The sequence below is a fragment of the Oncorhynchus nerka genome, linkage group LG8, assembly GCF_034236695.1.
Source record: "Oncorhynchus nerka isolate Pitt River linkage group LG8, Oner_Uvic_2.0, whole genome shotgun sequence".
NCBI lineage: Eukaryota > Metazoa > Chordata > Actinopteri > Salmoniformes > Salmonidae > Oncorhynchus > Oncorhynchus nerka.
The window spans coordinates 45,036,977-45,063,891 of NC_088403.1; the positions used below are offsets into that span (position 1 = coordinate 45,036,977).

The following is a 26,915-nucleotide window of genomic DNA, read 5'->3' on the forward strand; positions in this document are numbered from 1 at the left end:
CTGTTGGAAAATATAAATGGACTGTTTGAAAATGTGAATAAAATAATATAATATAATATATTTTACATTTTTTGTATGAATCACATTTTATATGAAGAGAATCCCTAATTCTCTCCAAACTGGGAGGAACTGAGCTCTAGGATCATGCCTCAGGACTACCTTGCCTGTCCCCAGTCCACCTGGTCATGCTACTGCCCCAGTCCACCTGTTCCGCCTGCGGCTATGGAACCCTGACCTGTTCACTACTTTGTCCCGGACCTGCTGTTTTTGACTCTCTCTCTACCGCACCTGCTGCTATCTCGACCTCTGAGTGCTCGGCTATGAAAAGCCAACTGACATTTACTCCAGAGGTTCTGACATGTTGCACCCTCTACAACCACTGTCATTATTATTTGATCCTGCTGGTCATCTATGAACGTTTGAACATCTTGAAGAACAATCTGGCCTTAATGGCCATGTACTCTTATAATCTCCACCTGGCACAGCCAGAAGATGACTGGCCACCCCTCAGAGCCTTGTTCCTCTCTAGAGTTTTTCCTAGTCACCGTGCTTCTACATCTGCAATTCTTGCTGTTTGGTGTTTTAGGCTGGGTTTCTGTATAGCACTTTGTGACATCTGCTGATGTATAAAGGGCTTTATAAATACATTTGATAGATTGATTGATTTCGATATTGTGATCCACAATAAGAATGTGGAGTAGTTACAGGCCTGTCCCTGAAGGGGGCGATAAGAAACCCCAGATGTTTATCATAGTATACTAACTAAAGGTGAAGTCTGTAACTGCTTTCCCCTGTAACCTTTCTCTCCCCATGTTGGTTTCTTCACACGTTGTACATGTGTCCCACAATCTACACTCTACACTTTACTTACAAGCCCTTAACCAACAATGCAGTTTTTAGAAAATACCCCCCAAAGAGTAAAAAATCATGTATATAAAAATAAATAAGTAAATAAGTAAATAAAAATAATTTACAAAAAGAAAAGCAAGTGAAAAAATGAAAAAAATTATGAAAATAATAAACAAGACAAACAATATACACACACACACACACAAACAAACCACACACCAACACAAGACACACACAAGATAGTACATGAACAATAGCCCTGATACACATCACATATACAGACACATTTAAATACATCCATAAACAACACAATAACAAACATATCTATGTAGACAGTAGCTAAAAGTATTACTCATAACAGAACCATCTGAGGTTGTGTGTGTGTGGTGTGTGTGTGTGTGTGTGTGTGTGTGTGTGTGTGTGTGTGTGTGTGTGTGTGTGTGTGTGTGTGTGTGTGTGTGTGTGTGTGTGTGTGTGTGTGTGTGTGTGTGTGTGTGTGTTTGTGTGTTAGTGAGAATAATCTCTAGAATATTACTCTGCTTTTCTGGGTATGGTGAAGTGGTGTGATCTAAGCAGACTGTCATCATATAGGAAGTAGAGGGGTTTGTTAGAAGGACTGTAGTTGTAGAGAAAGTCACTTGTCTGTGGGGACAGAATGGAGCACACCTTGCTCTGTTTGCTACTATGTAAGTACTGAGTTAGTGTGTTTGTTTATGAACACTAATTACCTCATTTAATAAGAATCAATATGAAGACAGTTTCATGCTTTAGCTTTGTTTTTGGTGTTTCAGCCCTTATTGAGAAAACATTAGTAAATGTCACTCAAAGGAAATTGCAGCAAATATTGTGTAGAAAGTGACCATTCTACATTGATGTTGCATCTCTGTGAGAACCTGAGATTGTATAGCCGATGCCATGCAGACCTGGTTAGTGTGGTGGTGTGCATTTAACCAGGTCTTCACTCAGGAACTAAAGAGTGGTGCCAACTCAGTGGTTGCAAAATGTGCTGTCAATGACAATGAATATAAAATGCAATATTTGTTGGATGTGTTGTAGTATCAAGAAGTGATTATTGTAAATGGTTGAGGTTTCCTTCGCTACAGTTATAGTAAACTGTGTTAAGAGATTAATGACGGGTGTTTTGGTGTTTGTGGTCTCTCTGTGTGCAGAACACGGGAAGTCAGCGGCCATTTAAAGCCGCAGTCCATAACTCAAACTACAACAGAATGGTCACCCTGACACTTTTTGTGGTATATGGCTGAGGGATGGGGCTAAGGAAATTCATTCATCTACATTGTTTACAATAATTGTCATAAAATAACATTTTTTGGGGTTTATGATGGGATAAGACAGTTGAGGGAATTAAAAGTTATACTCTTCAAGAATAAATGCCTATGATTAATGTAATGATAAAAAAGGTGTGTAGAAATCATAGATTGCACCTTTAAAATAAATTAAAGGTGGATTTGGTAATAAGTAACATGAATATGGCATGTTGTTATTTATTTCAACCAAATATTGGAGCAATGTGACTTTCTTTGTTGCAGTGCTGAGTACACACATCTACTCTGGACACTCTGAACATGATGATGGTAGATATTTGTACACTTGATCAAGCCTCCATCTCTTTTTATTTGTAATTTTTAAAGCTGCTTTTAGATAAACATATTTTGTGTTTTGAGTGTCTCAAAATAACATGTGTAAAGAATTTTTTTTCATTCTGGTTTTATTTATTGCAGGACGGGCAATGGCTGTTCTGACCATACAACCCAAATCCTCCCAGATATTCAGTGGAGAGTCTGTCACTTTCAGATGTAACATACATAGGGGAGAAGTCACTGACTGGAAATACACATGGAGCAAGGATGGTGTAGACTTAACCAGTGGGAAGCATAAATATGAGATCAATGAGGTTAAGATTTCAAACAATGGTGACTACAGGTGTCTGGGTACACATATTGGTAATGGGGCGTATTCTGAGTGGAGTGATGCAGTCAGACTGACAGTGACAGGTAAGTCATCTGATCTCTCATTCACATCAGTCCCTCCTTGTCAATAACCACTTGACATTGGGGCCCATTTTAAGGATGCTATTTTGTCGTTTAAAAAAATTCTGTCTACTATTGCAGTTAAGATTCTTACTTTAATTCTCCTTTCATGTAATAATTGAAGAAATATGGTATGGTACTAAGATCATACCACTGGTTAATAAATAAAGAACGGCTTTCTAGTCAGACCAGTAAAACCACCACTATCTCTCTCTCTGATCAGGCTGGTCAGTACCAGTGTCAGGGGACAAGGACAAGACGGCCCCAAAATTCATATCTCAGCTCATCTTTCCACATTAGCGTCACTAGTGAGCTCGCTATTCATTTTCAATCACTGTCTGGGCATTCTGAAATTTGAGCAAATGAGGGTACATCTAAATATACTGTATAGAGTGTAAATTCTAACTGAATAGAGACAACATACCCCAACTTTTATCAAAACATAACTGCAATAGCTAAATTATTAGAAATGACCAAACATGTATCCAGACGTTTTGATATTCTGCTCTCTGTTTTCTTAGCTCTTCCTGAAACTACACTGAGCGTGTATCCAAACCCTGCAGACACTGGAGAGACAGTAACTCTGACGTGTTCAGTGGGGTCTGACAGTGGCTGGAGCTACACATGGTACAAAGACAACACTAAGAAAGTAGTGACCTTGTCTGGCAGACACACTACAACAGGAGCCACCTTCACCATCAGTAGAGCTGCTGAGACTGACCAGGGTCTCTACTGGTGTCAGGGAGAGATCCAGTTCAGATCAATATCATCAATCATCAGTGATCCTGTCACTATCACTGTGAAAGGTGAGTAAGTGTGTGTGTGTGTGTGTGTGTGTGTGTGTGTGTGTGTGTGTGTGTGTGTGTGTGTGTGTGTGTGTGTGTGTGTGTGTGTGTGTGTGTGTGTGTGTGTGTGTGTGTGTATATATATATATATGTGTGTGTGTGTCTGTGTGTGTGTGTGGACATCACTGTACATATATTCTGATGACTAGATCTGGGTAAGTCAGACAGTTCAGACTGCATACTGTATGTTCAGAAATGACAACATATGATATGGTCATGTTGTGATGAATGTTGATCAACATGATTTTACATTCCAAGGTGTGTGATAATATTTATTTTCTATGGTGTGTCTGTGCAGAGAGACCTGTGGCTGTTCTGACCCTCCAACCCAACTGGCCCCATATATTCAGTGGAGAGACTGTCACTCTCAGATGTGACATACAGGGGGGAGAAGAGATTGATTATGCTTTTTATAACAGTGGGATGTCGGTCTCCACCAAAACAGAGCCCGAGTACAGAATCAGTCCTGCAAAGAATGGTCTATATACCTGTGAAGGTCTTCAGAAAATAAATGGCTTAAAACACTCCCAGACAAGTAATGCTATACAATTGACCGTGTTAGGTAAGTCTGTTTTTATGGGATTGCAAGAGAAAGACAGAAGGGATGAGGTCAAAGAGCAGACAGTGAGATCAATGATGTATCAAAACTGTAGTTTTATTTTGGGGTAAGGTACAATACCATAGTAACAAAATGGGTAAACATTTTAAAGACTGAACATTTGATTTGTATCATTTACTTCATAACAGATAAACCCCAAGCTGTCCTAAGTGTCTCTCCTCAGTGGCTGAACCCTGGAGACTCAGTTACTCTGAGCTGTGGGGTTAAAGAGTCATCTACAGGCTGGAGGTTCTTCTGGTACCGAACTGTTCCCTACACAGCTGGGTTACTCTCCCTGTCAGATAGGTCCTACACTGTAGAGCCTCTGTCTGGCAATGGGACTAGTGAAGACTCCTACACTCTGATCCCTACTGGTCCTAGTCACACAGGAGGATATGTGTGTAGAGCAGGAAGAGGAGACCCAGTCTATGACACACTCTACAGTGAACCTCAGTTTTTCTGGTCGGGAGGTAACTAACTGCATTGAAACTGCATTTAATCATATTTAAGTCACCCTCATGTGTATATGTAACTATCCATTTGACTCTGTCACTGTTACTGTTTCAGATCCGCAAACTTCCGTGTCTCTCAAAATAAGACCTAACAGAACTCAACACTTTACATCAAAGTCTCTCTCACTAAGCTGCGAGGAGAAGAGGAATTCTACTGGATGGAGACTGAAGAGATACAGAGAGAAAGCAGTGGAGTCAGGATGTGGCTCTAACTGGGGATCAATAGCAGGGTCCACATGTACCATCAGATCCACACGTAAAAAGGACAGTGGAGTTTACTGGTGTGAGTCTGGATCAGGAGAGTATAGTAATGCTGTCAACATCACAGTGGATGGTACGTCTATTGTCCAACATTCACTAACCCTTTCTTACATTACAATGTATGATAACGATGTTCAATTCTGTACTTCAGATTTACAGTTTAATTGATATATTATGTTACACAGTTGGCCCTCTGATCCTGGAGAGCCCTGCCTATCCCATAACTGAGGGAGACTCTGTGACTCTACGCTGTACAAATAGATATCAGGAAACAAACCCAATACCGAAGGTTGATTTCTACAAAGATGGAGTACTCATCAGGAATGAGACCACAGGAGAAATGACCATCCCTGCAGTGTCCAAGTCAGATGAAGGCTCCTATAAGTGTAAATATAGTAAAGGAGAATCACCAGAGAGCTGGGTGACAGTGAGAGGTGAGAAAACGATCATAATCACATGACCTTTTCATAATATCTGTGGTCATCAGTCTTTTGTTGTGTTAAAACGCATACTGTAGGTATGGAGTTACAAGCTCAGACTGGTCATCTGATCTCAAGTCAGTTGTCAAATATATATTCACTTTGTCCACTACTTTATTTATTTTCTACAACTACCTCGGATTGGGAATGTAAACCAGGTGTGCAGGGAAACAAGACAAAAACAAATGTAAGAATGACAAGTGGAGCATGGCTAGAAGGTGGCGGGTGGACGTCGACCGCCAAATGTCGCCGAACAGAGGAGCCGACTTCGGAAGAAGTCAGACACCTGTACTTTTACAATATCTTTGCATTGTGCTTTTTTTTTTAATAAACTATATTTTTATCCATCAGATGATATGAGTGCTTTGTTACAGTAAATGGATATTGTCATCTTCAACTTTTTCATAAAACATAATTTGGTCAAACCTCCTTTCAGCCTAGTATAGATCCACTCCACAATGTGTGAGTTAAAGGGCAATCTGCTATTTTCTCAATTTTTGGACTTAATTATATCTACCCATTGAATCTTGAAGAATATAACATAAATGCCCAAGAGCAAAAAGTTCAGCTGCACCCCATCAGCTGACACATTGAGATTTTTCAGAATTACTTTTGGGGAAGAGTGTGCCTGAAAATAACAGTTCTTCTCGGTTTTATTATGTCATATACTCTGCAGGAGTTCTGAGAATCTAGTAACCTACGTATAAATGACTACCTGTTCTCCCATATTGCCTCTTCATCCTACAGACTGGTCATGACGATTAATGACATTAGTGGTGTGTGACTCTTACTGCTATTTCCAGTGTCCCTGCATGGTCTGGAAGGTCACTGTTCCAGTTAGAGGGTTTCTCTGTCTATGTGTTTATGTCTATGTGTTGAGACAGACAGCCGGCAGCCAGGTCATTGTCACTGTTCTTCAGAAACAGTCACAGAAAGTGGCATCACCGCAAGATGTTACCTGAAACGTAGAACGGAGCCTTCTATCAGTAACCTGGGACCCACTACTTTCCGAAAAAAGTTGGCAGGTGTTTCATGTTCCTCACTGACCTATGAGCATGCAGAAGAAGTCATGCAAACACTTCTGCAGGAATATCTTTATTTTATTTAACCTTTATTTAACCAGGAAGGGCTCATTGAGATTGAAAATCTCTTTTTCAAGAGCGTCCTGGCCAAGATAGGCACCACCAAGTCATTAAAAATTCCAGACAAACAACATGTAAAACTACAAGTAATATCCCCATAGTCTAGTAAAGGCATAAATGTAGCTGATACTAGCCTCCTTCTGACTTCAAAAGAAAAACAGACCTTATTCCTAAAATGAAATCCCAATTTCAATGTGTAAATTGTTTTCTTATGCAATTTAAAAGAGAGGGCGTCATTAATTAAAATTCCAAGATGTTTATATGAGGTGAAAGACCTACTCTCGATAATCTCTGCCTTAGCATGACCCACTTCCGGCGCCGACAGAGATGGCCACCTCGCTTTGCGATCACCATCGTCTTGAAATCATTGCGCTGTCTGACGTAAGACAATAAACACCCTCTTCGTTCAAGTTCCATAGTGGAATACTAATCTGGCTCCTATAACTACTGTAAAAATACAATTTTACAAAAACATAGAGACATAGAAGTGAAAATTATGGAAAATTTATATAAAAATAAGCCTTAATTTAATTAAAAACAAACAATAAATGTGCCAATTTAGCTGTTAAAGTGGTATTAGCAGGTCGGCCAACCAAGTATAAACCCAGTAAACCACACAGCAGCCTGGGCAGCACAGAGATGGAGACAATGGAACCTGGAGGGACTATTGTAACAAATGTTTTACCATCAAGACACACACACACACACACACACACACACACACACACACACACACACACACACACACACACACACACACACAGCTCTTCTCACCTCTCACTGTCACCCAGCTCTCTGGTGATTCTCCTTCACTATATTTACACTTGTAGGAGCCTTCATCTGACTTGGATACTACAGGGATGGTCATCTCTCCATTGGTCTCATTCCCGATGAGTACCGCATCTTTGTAGAAATCAGCCGTGCGGTTCGGGTTTGTTTCCTGATATCTATTTGTACAGCGCAGAGTCACAGAGTCTCCCTTAGTCATGGGATAGGCAGGGCTCTCCAGGATCACAACACCAGCTGTGTAACATAATACATCATTCTGTAAATCTGAAGTAATCCTTCACAATATATGAACATTTTATTAGCTTGTATTTTCTGAGATGCAAATATTCAGTTACAGAATTTAAACATCATTATCATACATTGAAATATAAAAATGTTAGTGAGTGTTCTAAAATAGACTTATACCCTGACTACACCACTCGTGTGCGCGAGCGTTGCAAAAGAAATGTAGAAATCTATATTCTTCAATTAATTGCACCCACACTGCTCGCGCGCGTCAATTAGCATCTGCGTTGCCAAGGGCTAAAATAGAAGTCAGTTTTATGTGTGACGCAGATCACGCTGCAAGTCCTGCCTCTCCCATCTCCTCATTGGTTTATAGAAGCAGATATCCACGTGCCATCTCCTCATTGGTTATACCCACGTGTATGATTGAAAGATGAACTGTGTTGTCGGTCGTCGTGGTAATACTATGAAAGTGTAGATGCCAATCACCATATAAGTTTAAAGAAGAAAAAGCCTGGAAGGAGGAGAGATGACTCGAAATGATTCGGTTGACCATTTTGTGTGTGGATTCATTATTGGAGTAGAGCACCTTGTGCATTTCAGGTCAAATAATAACGCAATGTTTATATCCCAGGACAAGTTATCTAGCAACAGCAAGCTAGCTAAATAGGACAAATTAGCTAGCAAGTGCAAGCTATATAGCTAAATAGCCATAAATGTCTAATGCTTTTCAACCTGTCCCAAAATTCATGTAATTGCTTTGGTGTGGGGGACAAAATAAATGTATGCACGATGGGGCACGTGCGCACGTTCTGGTGTGAACAGCCGGTGTCTTCCACCATGGCCTGGTCATCGCTCAGTTCTGCAGAACATCCACAAATATGATATGATTGGTTACAGTAAGCTAAAATAATCTATTTTCTTTCCATATGAAATGACATTACTGTAACATTGACCAACAATCACTGAGTAACATAGGCCAACTGATGTCAGACTGCAGTATACTACAGTATACTTACATAAAGAGCATAGTGTAGATGGTATGTAATTTACCGGTTCTCATTGCTGAATGTAAGATGATAAAGTATTGATGAACTGTCTTTTCTCTTTGCTTATTTGAGTTGTTGTTCTTGCCATAATATGGACTTGGTCTTTTACCAAATAGGGCTATCTTCTGTATACCACCCCTACCTTGTCACAACACAACAGATTGGCTCAAACACATTAAGAAGGAAAGTAATTCTACAAGATAACTTTTAACAATGCTCGCCTGTTACTTGAAATGCATTCCAAGTGACTACTTAATGAAGCTGGTTGAGAGAATGCCAAGAGTGTGCAATGCTTTCATCTCAAATATAAAATATATTTAGATTTGTTTAACACATTTTGGGTTACTACATGATTCCATATGTGTTATTTCATAGATTTGAAGGCTTAACTGGTATTCTACATTGTAGAATATAGCAAAAGTAAAGAAAAACCCTTGAATGAGTAAGTGTGTCCTAACTTTTGACTGGTGCTGTGTATAAAACATAGCAAAATCAGGTTTTTACCGTACAAGAGTGGTTGGCCAATAGTTTGATGTCTGTCTGGATCGCTACCGTGGATTTAGGCTCTGACCAACCAGGGGAGAGATAGAGACTCATAATCAGTCTTCTAAATGAACCCTACCATAGCCATACCACCAGGAGATAGATGACTTGAAAATGGGATGGATATTTAACAACGCTTGGTGAGTAAGGTCAGTATGAAACCACAAAATCTGTGTTATAGTTTAACTTCTTGCGTCGAGCCATCCCGGATCCGGTATCGTGACTACAGCCTCAAGCTCATTACCATAACGCAACGTTAACTATTCATGAAAATCGCAAATGAAATGAAATTAATCTATTTGCTCTCAAGCTTAGCCTTTTGTTAACAACACTGTCATCTCAGATTTTCAAAATATGCTTCTCAACCATTGCAAAACAAGCATTTGTGTAACAGTATTGATAGCTAACGTAGCATTTAGCGTTAGCATTCAGCAGGCAACATTTTCACAGAAAACAGAAAAAGCATTCAAATAAAATCATTTACCTTTGAAGAACTTCGGATGTTTTCAATGAGGAGACTCTCAGATAGCAAATGTTCAGTTTTTCCTGAAAGATTATTTGTTTAGGACAAATCTCTCCGTTTTCTGCGTCAGGTTTAGCTACGAAAAACCTGTATCCAAGATTGTATAAATCTATCCGCAAGCTCATTAGCATAACACAACGTTAACTATTCATGAAAATCGCAAATGAAATTAAATGAATCTATTTGCTCTCAAGCTTAGCCTTTTGTTAACAACACTGTCATCTCAGATTTTCAAAATATGCTTTAGAACCATAGCTAAACAAGCATTTGTGTAACAGTATTAGTATTAGCCTAGCATAGGGTTATGCCTCTATTTCAGCATGCAACATTTTCCACAAAAACAGAAAATAATTCAAATAAAATCATTTACCTTTGAAGAACTTCAGATGTTTTCAATGAGGAGACTGTTAGATCGCAAATGTTCCGTTTTTACAAAAAATATTATTTGTGTCGACTAATCGCTCTGTTTTGTTCATCACGTTTGGGTAAGAAAAAAAAAGAAAAAGTCATTAAAACGCTAACTTTTTCCAAATTAACTCCATAATATCGACAGAAACATGGCAAACCGATGTTTAGAATCAATCCTCAAGGTGTTTTTCACATATCTATCGACGATAAAATCCATCGTGGCAGTTTACTTTCTCTTCTGAAGAAATGGAACGCGCATGGACCTACAGATTACGCACACAGGACACCGGGCGCTACACTAGGTAAATGTAGTCTCTTATGGTCAATCTTCCAATGATATGCCTACAAACACGTCACAATGCTGCAGACACCTCGGGGAATAGACAGAAAGCGCAGGCTCATTCCTGGCGCATTCACAGCCATATAAGGAGACATTGGAACACAGCGCCTTCAGAATCTGGGGCATTTCCTGTATGAAACTTCATCTTGGTTTCGCCTGTTGCATTAGTTCTGGGGCACTCACAGATAATATCTTTGCAGTTTTGGAGACGTCAGAGTTTTGTCTTTCCAAGGCTGTCAATTCCATGCATAGTCGAGCATCTTTTCGTGACAAAATATTGCGCTTAAACGGGCACGTCTTTTTTCCAATAATGACACAGCGCCCCCATAGGTTGAAGAGGTTAAAGATCATCAGCCATGGTTATGGATATACATAACAATGACATGAAAATAGGATACAAAAATGGTGATAACAGCCTGCCGTGGACCTTCAGAGTGATGGTCTTACTGCCAATCTGACCGTTGTCCCCTTCACCTGGCATAGTTTAGATCCCCTGAATCTTGTCAGTTCTCTGACTGTTAAACTGAAGTTTTGGTGTTCATCTTTAGTCTCCCCTAAAACTGGGATCCAGGTGAATATACAACTTCTGTGTTGAATTCTGCAATATCATTTCACACATTATAAAGGGTAAATATACATATTTTAAATAATTCTGACATCAATCGATGGTTGCACACTATATTACAATGATCTTATTACTGTGTAATTATTCATGTAGTACAATGTAGCAAGTGTTGTAATTACTTATTGTTACACTCCAATAATTGTTACAGTGTGCCTGTAATACTTGTTACAGTGTGCCTGTAATACTTGTTACAGTGTGCCTGTAATACTTGTTACAGTGTGCCTGTAATACTAGTTACAGTGTGCCTGTAATACTTGTTACAGTGTGCCTGTAATACTTGTTACAGTGTGCCTGTAATACTTGTTACAGTGTGCCTGTAATACTTGTTACAGTGTGCCTGTAATACTTGTTACAGTGTGCCTGTAATACTTGTTACAGTGTGCCTGTAATACTTGTTACAGTGTGCCTACATGAAAAATTACACAATAATAAACTGTAATGCAAAGTCCTATCTATTCAATAATAGATTATAATAGATTGGATTTATATAGCGCATTTCCAGGTTTCATTTATGCTGTTCGTGGCACTTTGCATATTTTCACTTTATATCTTTACGTATCTGAGTGTGTGGGTCCTTTTTAAGTTCATTAAAGTCCACTCCTCCCCCACATTCAGTAGAACAGGATGAGATGACAGGAAAAGAGAAGTGGGGGTGGATCTGATAACCCCTCCTCAGCTCACAAGTACAAATACCAATGTGTTTATTGTGTAATTATTCACCAGAAATGCATCATATACTGCATGGGCAACATTATAATTGCATATCAGTCTGAAGTAATGTGTTATAAACCCTTACAACAAAAAATGTCAATGTATTAAGAAAGAAATACTGTTACAGTTCATCGAAGTATTAAAGACATAACTGCGGTTATCCTAGTCTGGCAATGTATCATATTATGTAATAGAAACAATAATTGTAATGAATGACAGCCATTAGGCACAGGGTTTTAAGATCTGTTGTGTTCTAGAAGCACTGCAACAGCTGCTGACACAACCACACCATTGGCACTCATTCATAACTGCAGAATAGATACATTTTGATATGTTCCTGAATATAGGTATTATGTAGTTGTTCAAACAGTAGTAAAGCAAATGTTTTGAGATATCAACCAATCACTGATGACTAGGCATTCTACATTCAACACACACCATGCAAATACCAACAATGAAGTTAGAGAAAGTTGACGGTTTTCCTTACTTCATCATGCAAGCAAGCTCATGCAATAGATCCTGTTTGGGGATGATTCTAACCTCTTGGTTTCACATTAGAATAAAGAGACCGTTGAAAAGACCTAAGCAGCCAACTGACTAAAGTCAGTAAGTGGTTATCCATTTAGGCAAGACAGAATGTATCCTGTTTGGTTCCAAACACTAAGTGAGAAACTCTTCCAACTTCTCGGTCAAGTTTAATGGTGTAGTGGTGAATTAAAAATGCTCTGTTACATATATTGGGGTGTGAACTGGACCAAGACATGACATGCAAACTTGAGGCTCTGAAGGCCATTGGGAATGTTCACTCCAGGACAAAGATCCTGGCAAGGGTAGCCAAGTTCCTGGATAGAGACTATGAGGACCCAGGCAACATCTCTGATACAGGTCCACCATGACTATGCTTGTATCTCATGGTTCAGTGGCATAACAACAAATCTGAAGGACAAACTTCAAACGGCCCGAAACAAACTAATGTGAATTATGCTAAAACTAAGCCATATTTTCAACTACCTGATGGTGATTTGTTGTTCTCTCTCCAGGCGTAAGTCCTGGACCCTCTACATCAGTCCTAGTAGGAGTGGTTGTGGGCCTGGTTGTTGCTGGTGTTCTACTGGCCATTCTCCTGGTACTGCTGTGTCCATATAAAAAAAGCCAAAGGTGAGACTTTTATAAATACTCATTTCACTTTTTGGTTCATGTTTGGGAGAAAAATGTCTAATTACAAAAGTTTAAAACAGTAATGACTTGATACAGTATAATAGTATGCTATTCTCATTACAGATTCCTGTTGCAACATAATGTTCTCGTGAGTACACCTTTCAACTACGTTCCTTTTCATACAGTAAAATATAATCTGTGTGTTTCATGAGTATCTCTCTCCCTGTAGGCCCCCCAGCCCCAGAGCACCAACCTGGACCCCAACAGGACCAAGGATCTACCCAGGGCCAGGCTCCTGATGCTGGGTATAATAATCTGCAGCATGGTCAGTCTCTCATCCCAGACCACTGTCACTCTCCTCTCTGTTACTTCACATACTGACTTTACACCATTCACTTTATATACATGTTACCGTAGTCTATGTCCCTAGGCAAGCTGATGGAAAACCAACCTATTAATCTCTCTCTATTCTTTGACCAACAGGTGGCGCTAACATCTATGATACAATCACACCCTCAGACAGTAATGACAATGGTACTGGGAAAGATAAAGGGGATACCTAGTCAGTTGTACATAACTGAATGCCTTCAAATGAAATATGTCTTCCGCATTTAATCTGAATCAGAGAGGTGCAGGGAGGGTGCAGGGGGCTGCCTTAATCGACATCCACGTCTTCGGCGCCTGGTTAAGAGTGGGTTGTTCAGGGGCAGAACCTTGTCTACTCAGGGATTCGATCCAGCAACCTTTCGGTTATTAACCACTAGGCTACCTGTATGTTAAATTTAGCATGAATACAGTATAGAGTTGTTGTTGCTGTTCTTCATACGTTTAATATTTCTAGCATACTAACAGTAAGTAGAGATATTAGTGTATTACCTGTATATTTCAGATGCTGGTGCTGCTACTGCTGGACCAAGTGATGTGATGTACGCCCAGATTCAACTCAAAAAGTTGGACAAGAAAAAGAAAAGTAATTCTTAACTGTCACATAAATTCATACAAAATGAAGCAGTGTTTTTTACTCATCAAATTTGATAAAAACACACAAATTCTCACCTCCTTCTCCTCCTCAGAAATGCCAGCTGATCCAAAAGAAAATCCAGTCTATTCTGAGATCAAGGCATGGAAGACCACAGGTGAGACCCATTCTATAGGTTGGCAGTCAGTGAAATCTAAATGTGTGATTTTGGAGATTTGAAAAAGATGCAGAGTTTTCAATAAGTTAATTCCTTAATTTGTTGACTGGAAATGTCCATTTTCAGCAGCAACTGACCTGTTGATGTGACCTATGCTGAGGTTGACCTTAAACAGAAGGCCAAAGCCAAGAAGAAGAAAGGTAAGACTGGACATCCCTCCTTCCATATTCCCTCTATTATAACCTCACACCTCTGACCCCATATTGACTAGCTGCATAATATTCTGTATATAACTGTTATGTTATTCTGATGTTTTATCCTCACTCCTTACAGAAACAGCAACCCCACCTGAGACAGATTCAGTCTATTATCAATTGAAGCCAGGTACAGCCCCAGGTAAGACTAATAGCCATAAGCTATTGATACTTTATATGATACTAATATGGAACTAATGCTCAGATATCAAAGTATAATGTAGCTATTTAAAGTATGTATTTTGTTTGATTCTTAAGATTTTGTGTGACTGCATGTCCTAAACAACTTTGTCCGGTGATATGCTGCAGGTACTTGAGGGGGTCAGGGATGGAGGGATGGAGAGATGAAAGGATGGCGGGTTGGAGGGATGGATGGATGGATGGAAGGACACACCATCAGAGGAGGAGCAGAAGCAGAAGGAAACCGGAACATGGATTTTGTGCTCTCAATGCACACAATCAAACAAACACATGCACAAACACAATAACACCTTGTACATTAAGGAGTTCTTACTTATTTCATTTACCAACAGATATATTATTTAACTTTGGGATATGTGGGGCGGTAGCGTCCCACTTGGCCAAAAGCCAGAGAAAATGCAGAGCACCAAATTCAGATCAATTCCTATAAAAATCAAGCTTTCATGACATCACACCTGTAAGATACCAAATTAAAGCTACACGTGTTGTGAATCCAGCCAACATGTCAGATTTCAAAAGGCTTTTCAGCAAAAGCAAACGATGCTATTATCTGTGCACTGATAGTAAACAAAAGAGAGAGAACATTTCAACCCTGCAGGCGCGACACAAAACGCAGAAATAAAAATATAAATCATGCCTTACCTTTGACGAGCTTCTTCTGTTGGCACTCCAATATGTCCCATAAACCTCAAAAAATGATTCGTATTTGGTTTGTCCTCGGGGTTTCGCCTGCTACATAAGTTCTATTATACTCACAGACATGATTCAAACCGTTTTAGAAACGTCAGAGTGTTTTCTATCGAAATCTACTAATACTTTGCATATCTTATCTTCTGGGGATGAGTAACAGGCAGTTGAAATTGGGCATGCTTTTCATCCAAAATTCCAAATCCTAGAGAAGTTTAAGCATGGTTTAATTGTGTTTCACTGTAACAGCTTCTTTTTTTTCTTTTTTATATATGGAGTAATGATGATGGATCTTATCTGCAGCTACAGCAATTGAATCTGCTTTTTATTGTGTATTGAATTGTATTGTTTTGTTGTAAATGTATTACAATTTATTATCTTGGATTTGTTATGTCTGTCATTCAGATGATAGAATAACATATTTGTATATGAATTTCTAAAAAGTGTTATTCACGTTTTCTTCCAATTTGCCTGTTGTCAGGTTTTGCGCTACTGGTAAGAAGTCAGGTGCAGGAGAGCAGAGAGTTGTGATCAGGCTGTAATGGCTGTCTTGGGTGGAAGAAGGAGAGGACCAAAGCGCAGCGTGGTTAGTGTTCATCTTTTTAATAAACAACTGAACACTTCAAAAATACAAAACAACAAAGTGACAACCGAAACAGTTCTATCTGGTGCAGACACACAAAGAATGAAAATAACCACCCACAAAACACAAAGGAAAACAGGCTACCTAAATATGGTTCTCAATCAGGGACAACGATAGACAGCTGCCTCTGATTGAGAACCATATCAGGCCAAACACAGGAATAGAAAATATAGAAAAACTAACAGACTGCCCACCCCAACAAGACAAAACAAAGGAATAAAAGTCAGAACGTGACACAGGCGTACATTTGAATAGGCAGAAGTAACAACAGACGGACGCAACTGCAGCAAACAACCTCCAGCCAAATGGCAAATAGTGCAAAGCGACAGTCACAATAATGCAATAGTTAAAACAATCAACATGGAAGTCGGGGAAAAACCAGCCTGGCGCTTAACATGAAACATGTAACAAAACAATTCCACACAAAGACATCGGGGAAACAGAGGGAATATATATGTAGTGTGATTAGGGAATGTAAACCAGGTGTGCAGGGAAACAAGACAAAACAAATGTAAGAATGACAAGTGGAGCGGCGATGGCTAGAAGGCCGGTGACGTCGACCGCCAAATGTCGCCCGAACAAGGAGAGGAGCCGACTTCGGAAGAAGTCGTGACACCTGTACTTTTACAATATCTTTGCATTGTGCTTTTTTAATAAACTATATTTTATCCATCAGATGATATGAGTGCTTTGTTACAGTAAATGGATATTGTCATCTTCAACTTTTCATAAAACATAATTTGGTCAAACCTCCTTTCAGCCTAGTATAGATCTCAGGCTCCACAATGTGTGAGTTAAAGGGCAATCTGCTATTTCTGCATCAATTTTTGGACTTAATTATATCTACCCATTGAATCTTGAAGAATATAACATAAATGCCCCAAGAGCAAAGTTCAAAAGCTGCACCCCATCAGCTGACACATTGAGATTTTTCAGAATTACTTTTTGGGAAGAGTGTGCCTGAAAATAACAGTTCTTCTCGGTTTTATTATGTCATATACTCTGCAGGAGTTCTGAGAATCTAGTAACCTACGTATAAATGACTACCTGTTCTCCCATATTGCCTCTTCATCCTACAGACTGGTCATGACGATTAATGACATTAGTGGTGTGTGACTCTTACTGCTATTTCCAGTGTCCCTGCATGGTCTGGAAGGTCACTGTTCCAGTTAGAGGGTTTCTCTGTCTATGTGTTTATGTCTATGTGTTGAGACAGACAGCCGGCAGCCAGGTCATTGTCACTGTTCTTCAGAAACAGTCACAGAAAGTGGCATCACCGCAAGATGTTACCTGAAACGTAGAACGGAGCCTTCTATCAGTAACCTGGGACCCACTACTTTCCGAAAAAGTTGGCAGGTGTTTCATGTTCCTCACTGACCTATGAGCATGCAGAAGAAGTCATGCAAACACTTCTGCAGGAATATCTTTATTTTATTTAACCTTTATTTAACCAGGAAGGGCTCATTGAGATTGAAAATCTCTTTTCAAGAGCGTCCTGGCCAAGATAGGCACCACCAAGTCATTACAAAATTCCAGACAAACAACATGTAAAACTACAAGTAATATCCCCATAGTCTAGTAAAGGCATAAATGTAGCTGATACTAGCCTCCTTCTGACTTCAAAAGAAAAACAGACCTTATTCCTAAAATGAAATCCCAATTTCAATGTGTAAATTGTTTTCTTATGCAATTTAAAAGAGAGGGCGCTATTAATTAAAATTCCAAGATGTTTATATGAGGTGAAAGACCTACTCTCGATAATCTCTGCCTTAGCATGACCCACTTCCGGCGCCGACAGAGATGGCCACCTCGCTTTCTCACCATCGTGCGAAATCATTGCGCTGTCTGACGTAAGACAATAAACACCCTCTTCGTTCAAGTTCCATAGTGGAATACTAATCTGGCTCCTATAACTACTGTAAAAATACAATTTTACAAAAACATAGAGACATAGAAGTGAAAATTATGGAAAATTTATATAAAATAAGCCTTAATTTAATTAAAAACAAACAATAAATGTGCCAATTTAGCTGTTAAAGTGGTATTAGCAGGTCGGCCAACCAAGTATAAACCCAGTAAACCACACAGCAGCCTGGGCAGCACAGAGATGGAGACAATGGAACCTGGAGGGACTATTGTAACAAATGTTTTACCATCAAGACACACACACACACACACACACACACACACACACACACACACACACACACACACACAGCTCTTCTCACCTCTCACTGTCACCCAGCTCTCTGGTGATTCTCCTTCACTATATTTACACTTGTAGGAGCCTTCATCTGACTTGGATACTACAGGGATGGTCATCTCTCCATTGGTCTCATTCCCGATGAGTACTGCATCTTTGTAGAAATCAGCCGTGCGGTTCGGGTTTTTGTTTCCTGATATCTATTTGTACAGCGCAGAGTCACAGAGTCTCCCTTAGTCATGGGATAGGCAGGGCTCTCCAGGATCACAACACCAGCTGTGTAACATAATACATCATTCTGTAAATCTGAAGTAATCCTTCACAATATATGAACATTTTATTAGCTTGTATTTTCTGAGATGCAAATATTCAGTTACAGAATTTAAACATCATTATCATACATTGAAATATAAAAATGTTAGTGAGTGTTCTAAAATAGACTTATACCCTGACTACACCGCTCGTGTGCGCGAGCGTTGCAAAAGAAATGTAGAAATCTATATTATTCAATTAATTGCACCCACACTGCTCGCGCGCGTCAATTAGCATCTTCGTTGCCAAGGGCTAAAATAGAAGTCAGTTTTATGTGTGACGCAGATCACGCTGCAAGTCCTGCCTCTCCCATCTCCTCATTGGTTTATAGAAGCAGATATCCACGTGCCATCTCCTCATTGGTTATACCCACGTGTGTGATTGAAAGATGAACTGTGTTGTCGGTCGTCGTGGTAATACTATGAAAGTGTAGATGCCAATCACCATATAAGTTTAAAGAAGAAAAAGCCTGGAAGGAGGAGAGATGACTAAAATGATTCGGTTGACCATTTTGTGTGTGGATTCATTATTGGAGTAGAGCACCTTGTGCATTTCAGGTCAAATAATAACGCAATGTTTATATCCCAGGACAAGTTATCTAGCAACAGCAAGCTAGCTAAATAGGACAAATTAGCTAGCAAGTGCAAGCTATATAGCTAAATAGCCATAAATGTCTAATGCTTTTCAACCTGTCCCAAAATTCATGTAATTGCTTTGGTGTGGGGACAAAATAAATGTATGCACGATGGGGCACGTGCGCACGTTCTGGTGTGAACAGCCGGTGTCTTCCACCATGGCCTGGTCATCGCTCAGTTCTGCAGAACATCCACAAATATGATATGATTGGTTACAGTAAGCTAAAATAATCTATTTTCTTTCCATATGAAATGACATTACTGTAACATTGACCAACAATCACTGAGTAACATAGGCCAACTGATGTCAGACTGCAGTATACTACAGTATACTTACATAAAGAGCATAGTGTAGATGGTATGTAATTTACGGTTCTCATTGCTGAATGTAAGATGATAAAGTATTGATGAACTGTCTTTTCTCTTTTGCTTATTTGAGTTGTTGTTCTTGCCATAATATGGACTTGGTCTTTTACCAAATAGGGCTATCTTCTGTATACCACCCCCTACCTTGTCACAACACAACAGATTGGCTCAAACACATTAAGAAGGAAAGTAATTCTACAAGATAACTTTTAACAATGCTCGCCTGTTACTTGAAATGCATTCCAAGTGACTACTTAATGAAGCTGGTTGAGAGAATGCCAAGAGTGTGCAATGCTTTCATCTCAAATATAAAATATATTTAGATTTGTTTAACACATTTTGGGTTACTACATGATTCCATATGTGTTATTTCATAGATTTGAAGGCTTAACTGGTATTCTACATTGTAGAATATAGCAAAAGTAAAGAAAAACCCTTGAATGAGTAAGTGTGTCCTAACTTTTGACTGGTGCTGTGTATAAACATAGCAAAATCAGGTTTTTACCGTACAAGAGTGGTTGGCCAATAGTTTGATGTCTGTCTGGATCGCTACCGTGGTTTAGGCTCTGACCAACCAGGGGAGAGATAGAGACTCATAATCAGTCTTCTAAATGAACCCTACCATAGCCATACCACCAGGAGATAGACGACTTGAAAATGGGATGGATATTTAACAACGCTTGGTGAGTAAGGTCAGTATGAAACCACAAAATCTGTGTTATAGTTTAACTTGCGTCGAGCCATCCCGATCCGGTATCGTGACTACAGCCTCAAGCTCATTACCATAACGCAACGTTAACTATTCATGAAAATCGCAAATGAAATGAAATTAATCTATTTGCTCTCAAGCTTAGCCTTTTTTAACAACACTGTCATCTCAGATTTTCAAAATATGCTTCTCAACCATTGCAAAACAAGCATTTGTGTAACAGTATTGATAGCTAACGTAGCATTTAGCGTTAGCATTCAGCAGGCAACATTTTCACAGAAAACAGAAAAAGCATTCAAATAAAATCATTTACCTTTTGAAGAACTTCGGATGTTTTCAATGAGGAGACTCTCAGATAGCAAATGTTCAGTTTTTCCTGAAAGATTATTTGTTTAGGACAAATCTCTCCGTTTTCTGCGTCAGGTTTAGCTACGAAAAAAACCTGTATCCAAGATTGTATAAATCTATCCGCAAGCTCATTAGCATAACACAACGTTAACTATTCATGAAAATCGCAAATGAAATGAAATGAATCTATTTGCTCTCAAGCTTAGCCTTTTGTTAACAACACTGTCATCTCAGATTTTCAAAATATGCTTTAGAACCATAGCTAAACAAGCATTTGTGTAACAGTATTAGTATTAGCCTAGCATAGGGTTATGCCTCTATTTCAGCATGCAACATTTTCCACAAAAACAGAAAATAATTCAAATAAAATCATTTACCTTTGAAGAACTTCAGATGTTTTCAATGAGGAGACTGTTAGATCGCAAATGTTCCGTTTTACAAAAAATATTATTTGTGTCGACTAATCGCTCTGTTTTGTTCATCACGCTTGGGTAAGAAAAAAGAAAAAGTCATTAAAACGCTAACTTTTTTCCAAATTAACTCCATAATATCGACAGAAACATGGCAAACCGATGTTTAGAATCAATCCTCAAGGTGTTTTTCACATATCTATCGACGATAAAATCCATCGTGGCAGTTTACTTTCTCTTCTGAAGAAATGGAACGCGCATGGACCTACAGATTACGCACACAGGACACCGGGCGCTACACTAGGTAAATGTAGTCTCTATGGTCAATCTTCCAATGATATGCCTACAAACACGTCACAATGCTGCAGACACCTCGGGGAATAGACAGAAAGCGCAGGCTCATTCCTGGCGCATTCACAGCCATATAAGGAGACATTGGAACACAGCGCCTTCAGAATCTGGGGCATTTCCTGTATGAAACTTCATCTTGGTTTCGCCTGTTGCATTAGTTCTGGGGCACTCACAGATAATATCTTTGCAGTTTTGGAGACGTCAGAGTTTTGTCTTTCCAAGGCTGTCAATTCCATGCATAGTCGAGCATCTTTTCGTGACAAAATATTGCGCTTAAAACGGGCACGTCTTTTTTTCCAATAATGACACAGCGCCCCATAGGTTGAAGAGGTTAAAGATCATCAGCCATGGTTATGGATATACATAACAATGACATGAAAATAGATACAAAAATGGTGATAACAGCCTGCCGTGGACCTTCAGAGTGATGGTCTTACTGCCAATCTGACCGTTGTCCCCTTCACCTGGCATAGTTTAGATCCCCTGAATCTTGTCAGTTCTCTGACTGTTAAACTGAAGTTTTGGTGTTCATCTTTAGTCTCCCTAAAACTGGGATCCAGGTGAATATACAACTTCTGTGTTGAATTCTGCAATATCATTTCACACATTATAAAGGGTAAATATACATATTTTAAATAATTCTGACATCAATCAATGGTTGCACACTATATTACAATGATCTTATTACTGTGTAATTATTCATGTAGTACAATGTAGCAAGTGTTGTACTACTTATTGTTACACTCCAATAATTGTTACAGTGTGCCTGTAATACTTGTTACAGTGTGCCTGTAATACTTGTTACAGTGTGCCTGTAATACTTGTTACAGTGTGCCTGTAATACTAGTTACAGTGTGCCTGTAATACTTGTTACAGTGTGCCTGTAATACTTGTTACAGTGTGCCTGTAATACTTGTTACAGTGTGCCTGTAATACTTGTTACAGTGTGCCTACATGAAAAATTACACAATAATAAACTGTAATGCAAAGTCCTATCTATTCAATAATAGATTATAATAGATTGGATTTATATAGCGTATTTCCAGGTTTCATTTATGCTGTTCGTGGCACTTTGCATATTTTCACTTTATATCTTTACGTATCTGAGTGTGTGGGTCCTTTAAGTTCATTAAAGTCCACTCTCCCCACATTCAGTAGAACAGGATGAGATGACAGGAAAAGAGAAGTGGGGGTGGATCTGATAACCCTCCTCAGCTCACAAGTACAAATACCAATGTGTTTATTGTGTAATTATTCACCAGAAATGCATCATATACTGCATGGGCAACATTATAATTGCATATCAGTCTGAAGTAATGTGTTATAAACCCTTACAACAAAAATGTCAATGTATTAAGAAAGAAATACTGTTACAGTTCATCGAAGTATTAAAGACATAACTGCGGTTATCCTAGTCTGGCAATGTATCATATTATGTAATAGAAACAATAATTGTAATGAATGACAGCCATTAGGCACAGGGTTTTAAGATCTGTTGTGTTCTAGAACTGCAACAGCTGCTGACACAACCACACCATTGGCACTCATTCATAACTGCAGAATAGATACATTTTGATATGTTCTGAATATAGGTATTATGTAGTTGTTCAAACAGTAGTAAAGCAAATGTTTTGAGATATCCAACCAATCACTGATGACTAGGCATTCTACATTCAACACACACCATGCAAATACCAACAATGAAGTTAGAGAAAGTTGACGGTTTTCCTTACTTCATCATGCAAGCAAGCTCATGCAATAGATCCTGTTTGGGGATGATTCTAACCTCTTGGTTTCACATTAGAATAAAGAGACCGTTGAAAAGACCTAAGCAGCCAACTGACTAAAGTCAGTAAGTGGTTATCCATTTAGGCAAGACAGAATGTATCCTGTTTGGTTCCAAACACTAAGTGAGAAACTCTTCCAACTTCTCGGTCAAGTTTAATGGTGTAGTGGTGAATTAAAAATGCTCTGTTACATACATTGGGGTGTGAACTGGACCAAGACATGACATGCAAACTTGAGGCTCTGAAGGCCATTGGGAATGTTCACTCCAGGACAAAGATCCTGGCAAGGGTAGCCAAGTTCCTGGATAGAGACTATGAGGACCCAGGCAACATCTCTGATACAGGTCCACCATGACTATGCTTGTATCTCATGGTTCAGTGGCATAACAACAAATCTGAAGGACAAACTTCAAACGGCCCGAAACAAACTAATGTGAATTATGCTAAAACTAAGCCATATTTTCAACTACCTGATGGTGATTTGTTGTTCTCTCTCCAGGTGTAACTCCTGGACCCTCTACATCAGTCCCAGTAGGAGTGGTTGTGGGCCTGGTTGTTGCTGGTGTTCTACTGGCCATTCTCCTGGTACTGCTGTGTCCATATAAAAAAGCCAAAGGTGAGACTTTTATAAATTCTCATTTAACTTTTTGGTTCATGTTTAGGAGAATAATGTCTCATAACAAATGTTTAAAACAGTAACGACGTGATACAGTTTAATAGTATGCATTTCTCCTTACAGATTCATGTTGCAACATAATGTTCTCGTGAGTACACCTGTCTTTCAACTACGTTCCTTTTCATACAGTAAAATATAATCTGTGTGTTTCATGAGTATCTCTCTCCCTGTAGGCCCCACCAGCTCCAGAGGACCAACTTGGACCCCCAACAGGACCAAGGATCTACCCAGGGCCTGGCTCCTGATGCTGGGTATACACGTCTGCAACATGGTCAGTCTCTCATCCCAGACCACTCTACCCTCTCTGTAACCTCACACACTGACTTTTCACCATTAACTTTATATAGATGTTACCGTAGTCTATGTCCCTAGGCAAGCTGATGGAAAACCAACCTATTAATCTTTCTCTCTATTCTTTGACCAACAGGTGGCGCTAACATCTATGATACAATCACACCCCCAGACAGTAATGACAATGGTACTGGGAAAGATAAAGGGGGATACCTAGTCAGTTGTACATAACTGAATGCCTTCAAATGAAATGTGTCTTCCGCATTTAACTCTGAATCAGAGAGGTGCAGGGGAGAGGTGTAGGGGGCTGCCTTAATCGACATCCACGTCTTCGGCGCCTGGTTAAGAGTGGGTTGTTCAGGGGCAGAACGAAAGACATTTACCTTGTCTACTCAGGGATTCGATCCAGCAACCTTTCGGTTATTAACCACTAGGCTACCTGTATGTTAAATTTAGCATGAATACAGTATAGAGTTGTTGTTGCTGTTCTTCATACGTTTAATATTTCTAGCATACTAACAGTAAGTAGAGATATTAGTGTATTACCTGTATATTTCAGATGCTGGTGCTGCTACTGCTGGACCAAGTGATGTGATGTACGCCCAGATTCAACTCAAAAAGTTGGACAAGAAAAAGAAAAGTAATTCTTAACTGTCACATAAATTCATACAAAATGAAGCAGTGTTTTTTACTCATCAAATTTGATAAAAACACACAAATTCTCACCTCCTTCTCCTCCTCAGAAATGCCAGCTGATCCAAAAGAAAATCCAGTCTATTCTGAGATCAAGGCATGGAAGACCACAGGTGAGACCCATTCTATAGGTTGGCAGTCAGTGAAATCTAAATGTGTGATTTTGGAGATTTGAAAAAGATGCAGAGTTTTCAATAAGTTAATTCCTTAATTTGTTGACTGGAAATGTCCATTTTCAGCAGCAACTGGACCTGTTGATGTGACCTATGCTGAGGTTGACCTTAAACAGAAGGCCAAAGCCAAGAAGAAGAAAGGTAAGACTGGACATCCCTCCTTCCATATTCCCTCTATTATAACCTCACACCTCTGACCCCATATTGACTAGCTGCATAATATTCTGTATATAACTGTTATGTTATTCTGATGTTTTATCCTCACTCCTTACAGAAACAGCAACCCCACCTGAGACAGATTCAGTCTATTATCAATTGAAGCCAGGTACAGCCCCAGGTAAGACTAATAGCCATAAGCTATTGATACTTTATATGATACTAATATGGAACTAATGCTCAGATATCAAAGTATAATGTAGCTATTTAAAGTATGTATTTTGTTTGATTCTTAAGATTTTGTGTGACTGCATGTCCTAAACAACTTTGTCCGGTGATATGCTGCAGGTACTTGAGGGGGTCAGGGATGGAGGGATGGAGAGATGAAAGGATGGCGGGTTGGAGGGATGGATGGATGGATGGAAGGACACACCATCAGAGGAGGAGCAGAAGCAGAAGGAAACCGGAACATGGATTTTGTGCTCTCAATGCACACAATCAAACAAACACATGCACAAACACAATAACACCTTGTACATTAAGGAGTTCTTACTTATTTCATTTACCAACAGATATATTATTTAACTTTGGGATATGTGGGGCGGTAGCGTCCCACTTGGCCAAAAGCCAGAGAAAATGCAGAGCACCAAATTCAGATCAATTCCTATAAAAATCAAGCTTTCATGACATCACACCTGTAAGATACCAAATTAAAGCTACACGTGTTGTGAATCCAGCCAACATGTCAGATTTCAAAAAGGCTTTTCAGCAAAAGCAAACGATGCTATTATCTGTGCACTGATAGTAAACAAAAGAGAGAGAACATTTCAACCCTGCAGGCGCGACACAAAACGCAGAAATAAAAATATAAATCATGCCTTACCTTTGACGAGCTTCTTCTGTTGGCACTCCAATATGTCCCATAAACCTCAAAAAATGATTCGTATTTGGTTTGTCCTCGGGGTTTCGCCTGCTACATAAGTTCTATTATACTCACAGACATGATTCAAACCGTTTTAGAAACGTCAGAGTGTTTTCTATCGAAATCTACTAATACTTTGCATATCTTATCTTCTGGGGATGAGTAACAGGCAGTTGAAATTGGGCATGCTTTTCATCCAAAATTCCAAATCCTAGAGAAGTTTAAGCATGGTTTAATTGTGTTTCACTGTAACAGCTTCTTTTTTTCTTTTTTATATATGGAGTAATGATGATGGATCTTATCTGCAGCTACAGCAATTGAATCTGCTTTTTATTGTGTATTGAATTGTATTGTTTTGTTGTAAATGTATTACAATTTATTATCTTGGATTTGTTACGTCTGTCATTCAGATGATAGAATAACATATTTGTATATGAATTTCTAAAAAGTGTTATTCACGTTTTCTTCCAATTTGCCTGTTGTCAGGTTTTGCGCTACTGGTAAGAAGTCAGGTGCAGGAGAGCAGAGAGTTGTGATCAGGCTGTAATGGCTGTCTTGGGTGGAAGAAGGAGAGGACCAAAGCGCAGCGTGGTTAGTGTTCATCTTTTTAATAAACAACTGAACACTTCAAAAATACAAAACAACAAAGTGACAACCGAAACAGTTCTATCTGGTGCAGACACACAAAGAATGAAAATAACCACCCACAAAACACAAAGGAAAACAGGCTACCTAAATATGGTTCTCAATCAGGGACAACGATAGACAGCTGCCTCTGATTGAGAACCATATCAGGCCAAACACAGGAATAGAAAATATAGAAAAACTAACAGACTGCCCACCCCAACAAGACAAAA

At 39.2% G+C, this 26,915-nt stretch overlaps 2 protein-coding genes and 1 long non-coding RNA gene across 4 annotated transcripts in view; 2 read left to right on the forward strand and 1 right to left on the reverse strand.

The window, feature by feature from the left end:
- Nucleotides 1-26,915, reverse strand: part of LOC135572704 (uncharacterized) — a 221,963-nt gene that overhangs the window by 147,551 nt on the left and 47,497 nt on the right. The window lies entirely within an intron of this gene.
- Nucleotides 1,456-26,020, forward strand: LOC115126084 (Fc receptor-like protein 5). Of its 2 annotated transcripts, none has more exons than XM_065021829.1 (17): nt 1,456-1,535; nt 2,397-2,441; nt 2,589-2,861; nt 3,419-3,703; nt 4,041-4,304; nt 4,490-4,810; nt 4,908-5,186; nt 5,299-5,547; nt 23,647-23,763; nt 23,887-23,911; nt 23,997-24,094; nt 24,251-24,301; nt 24,674-24,754; nt 24,858-24,920; nt 25,047-25,121; nt 25,255-25,317; nt 25,485-26,020. In XM_065021829.1, exons 1-17 carry the CDS (start codon nt 1,505-1,507, stop codon nt 25,490-25,492), a joined length of 2,328 nt encoding a protein of 775 aa, XP_064877901.1. In that variant the 5' UTR covers nt 1,456-1,504; the 3' UTR covers nt 25,493-26,020. The 2 variants fall into 2 exon arrangements, with proteins under 2 accessions (XP_064877901.1, XP_064877902.1); XM_065021830.1 differs by having other exon boundaries at nt 25,050-25,121.
- LOC135572930 (uncharacterized) lies at nt 14,378-15,208 on the forward strand. The gene is made up of 3 exons (XR_010464559.1): nt 14,378-14,441; nt 14,575-14,637; nt 14,805-15,208. It is a non-coding gene; the product is annotated as an uncharacterized LOC135572930 (long non-coding RNA).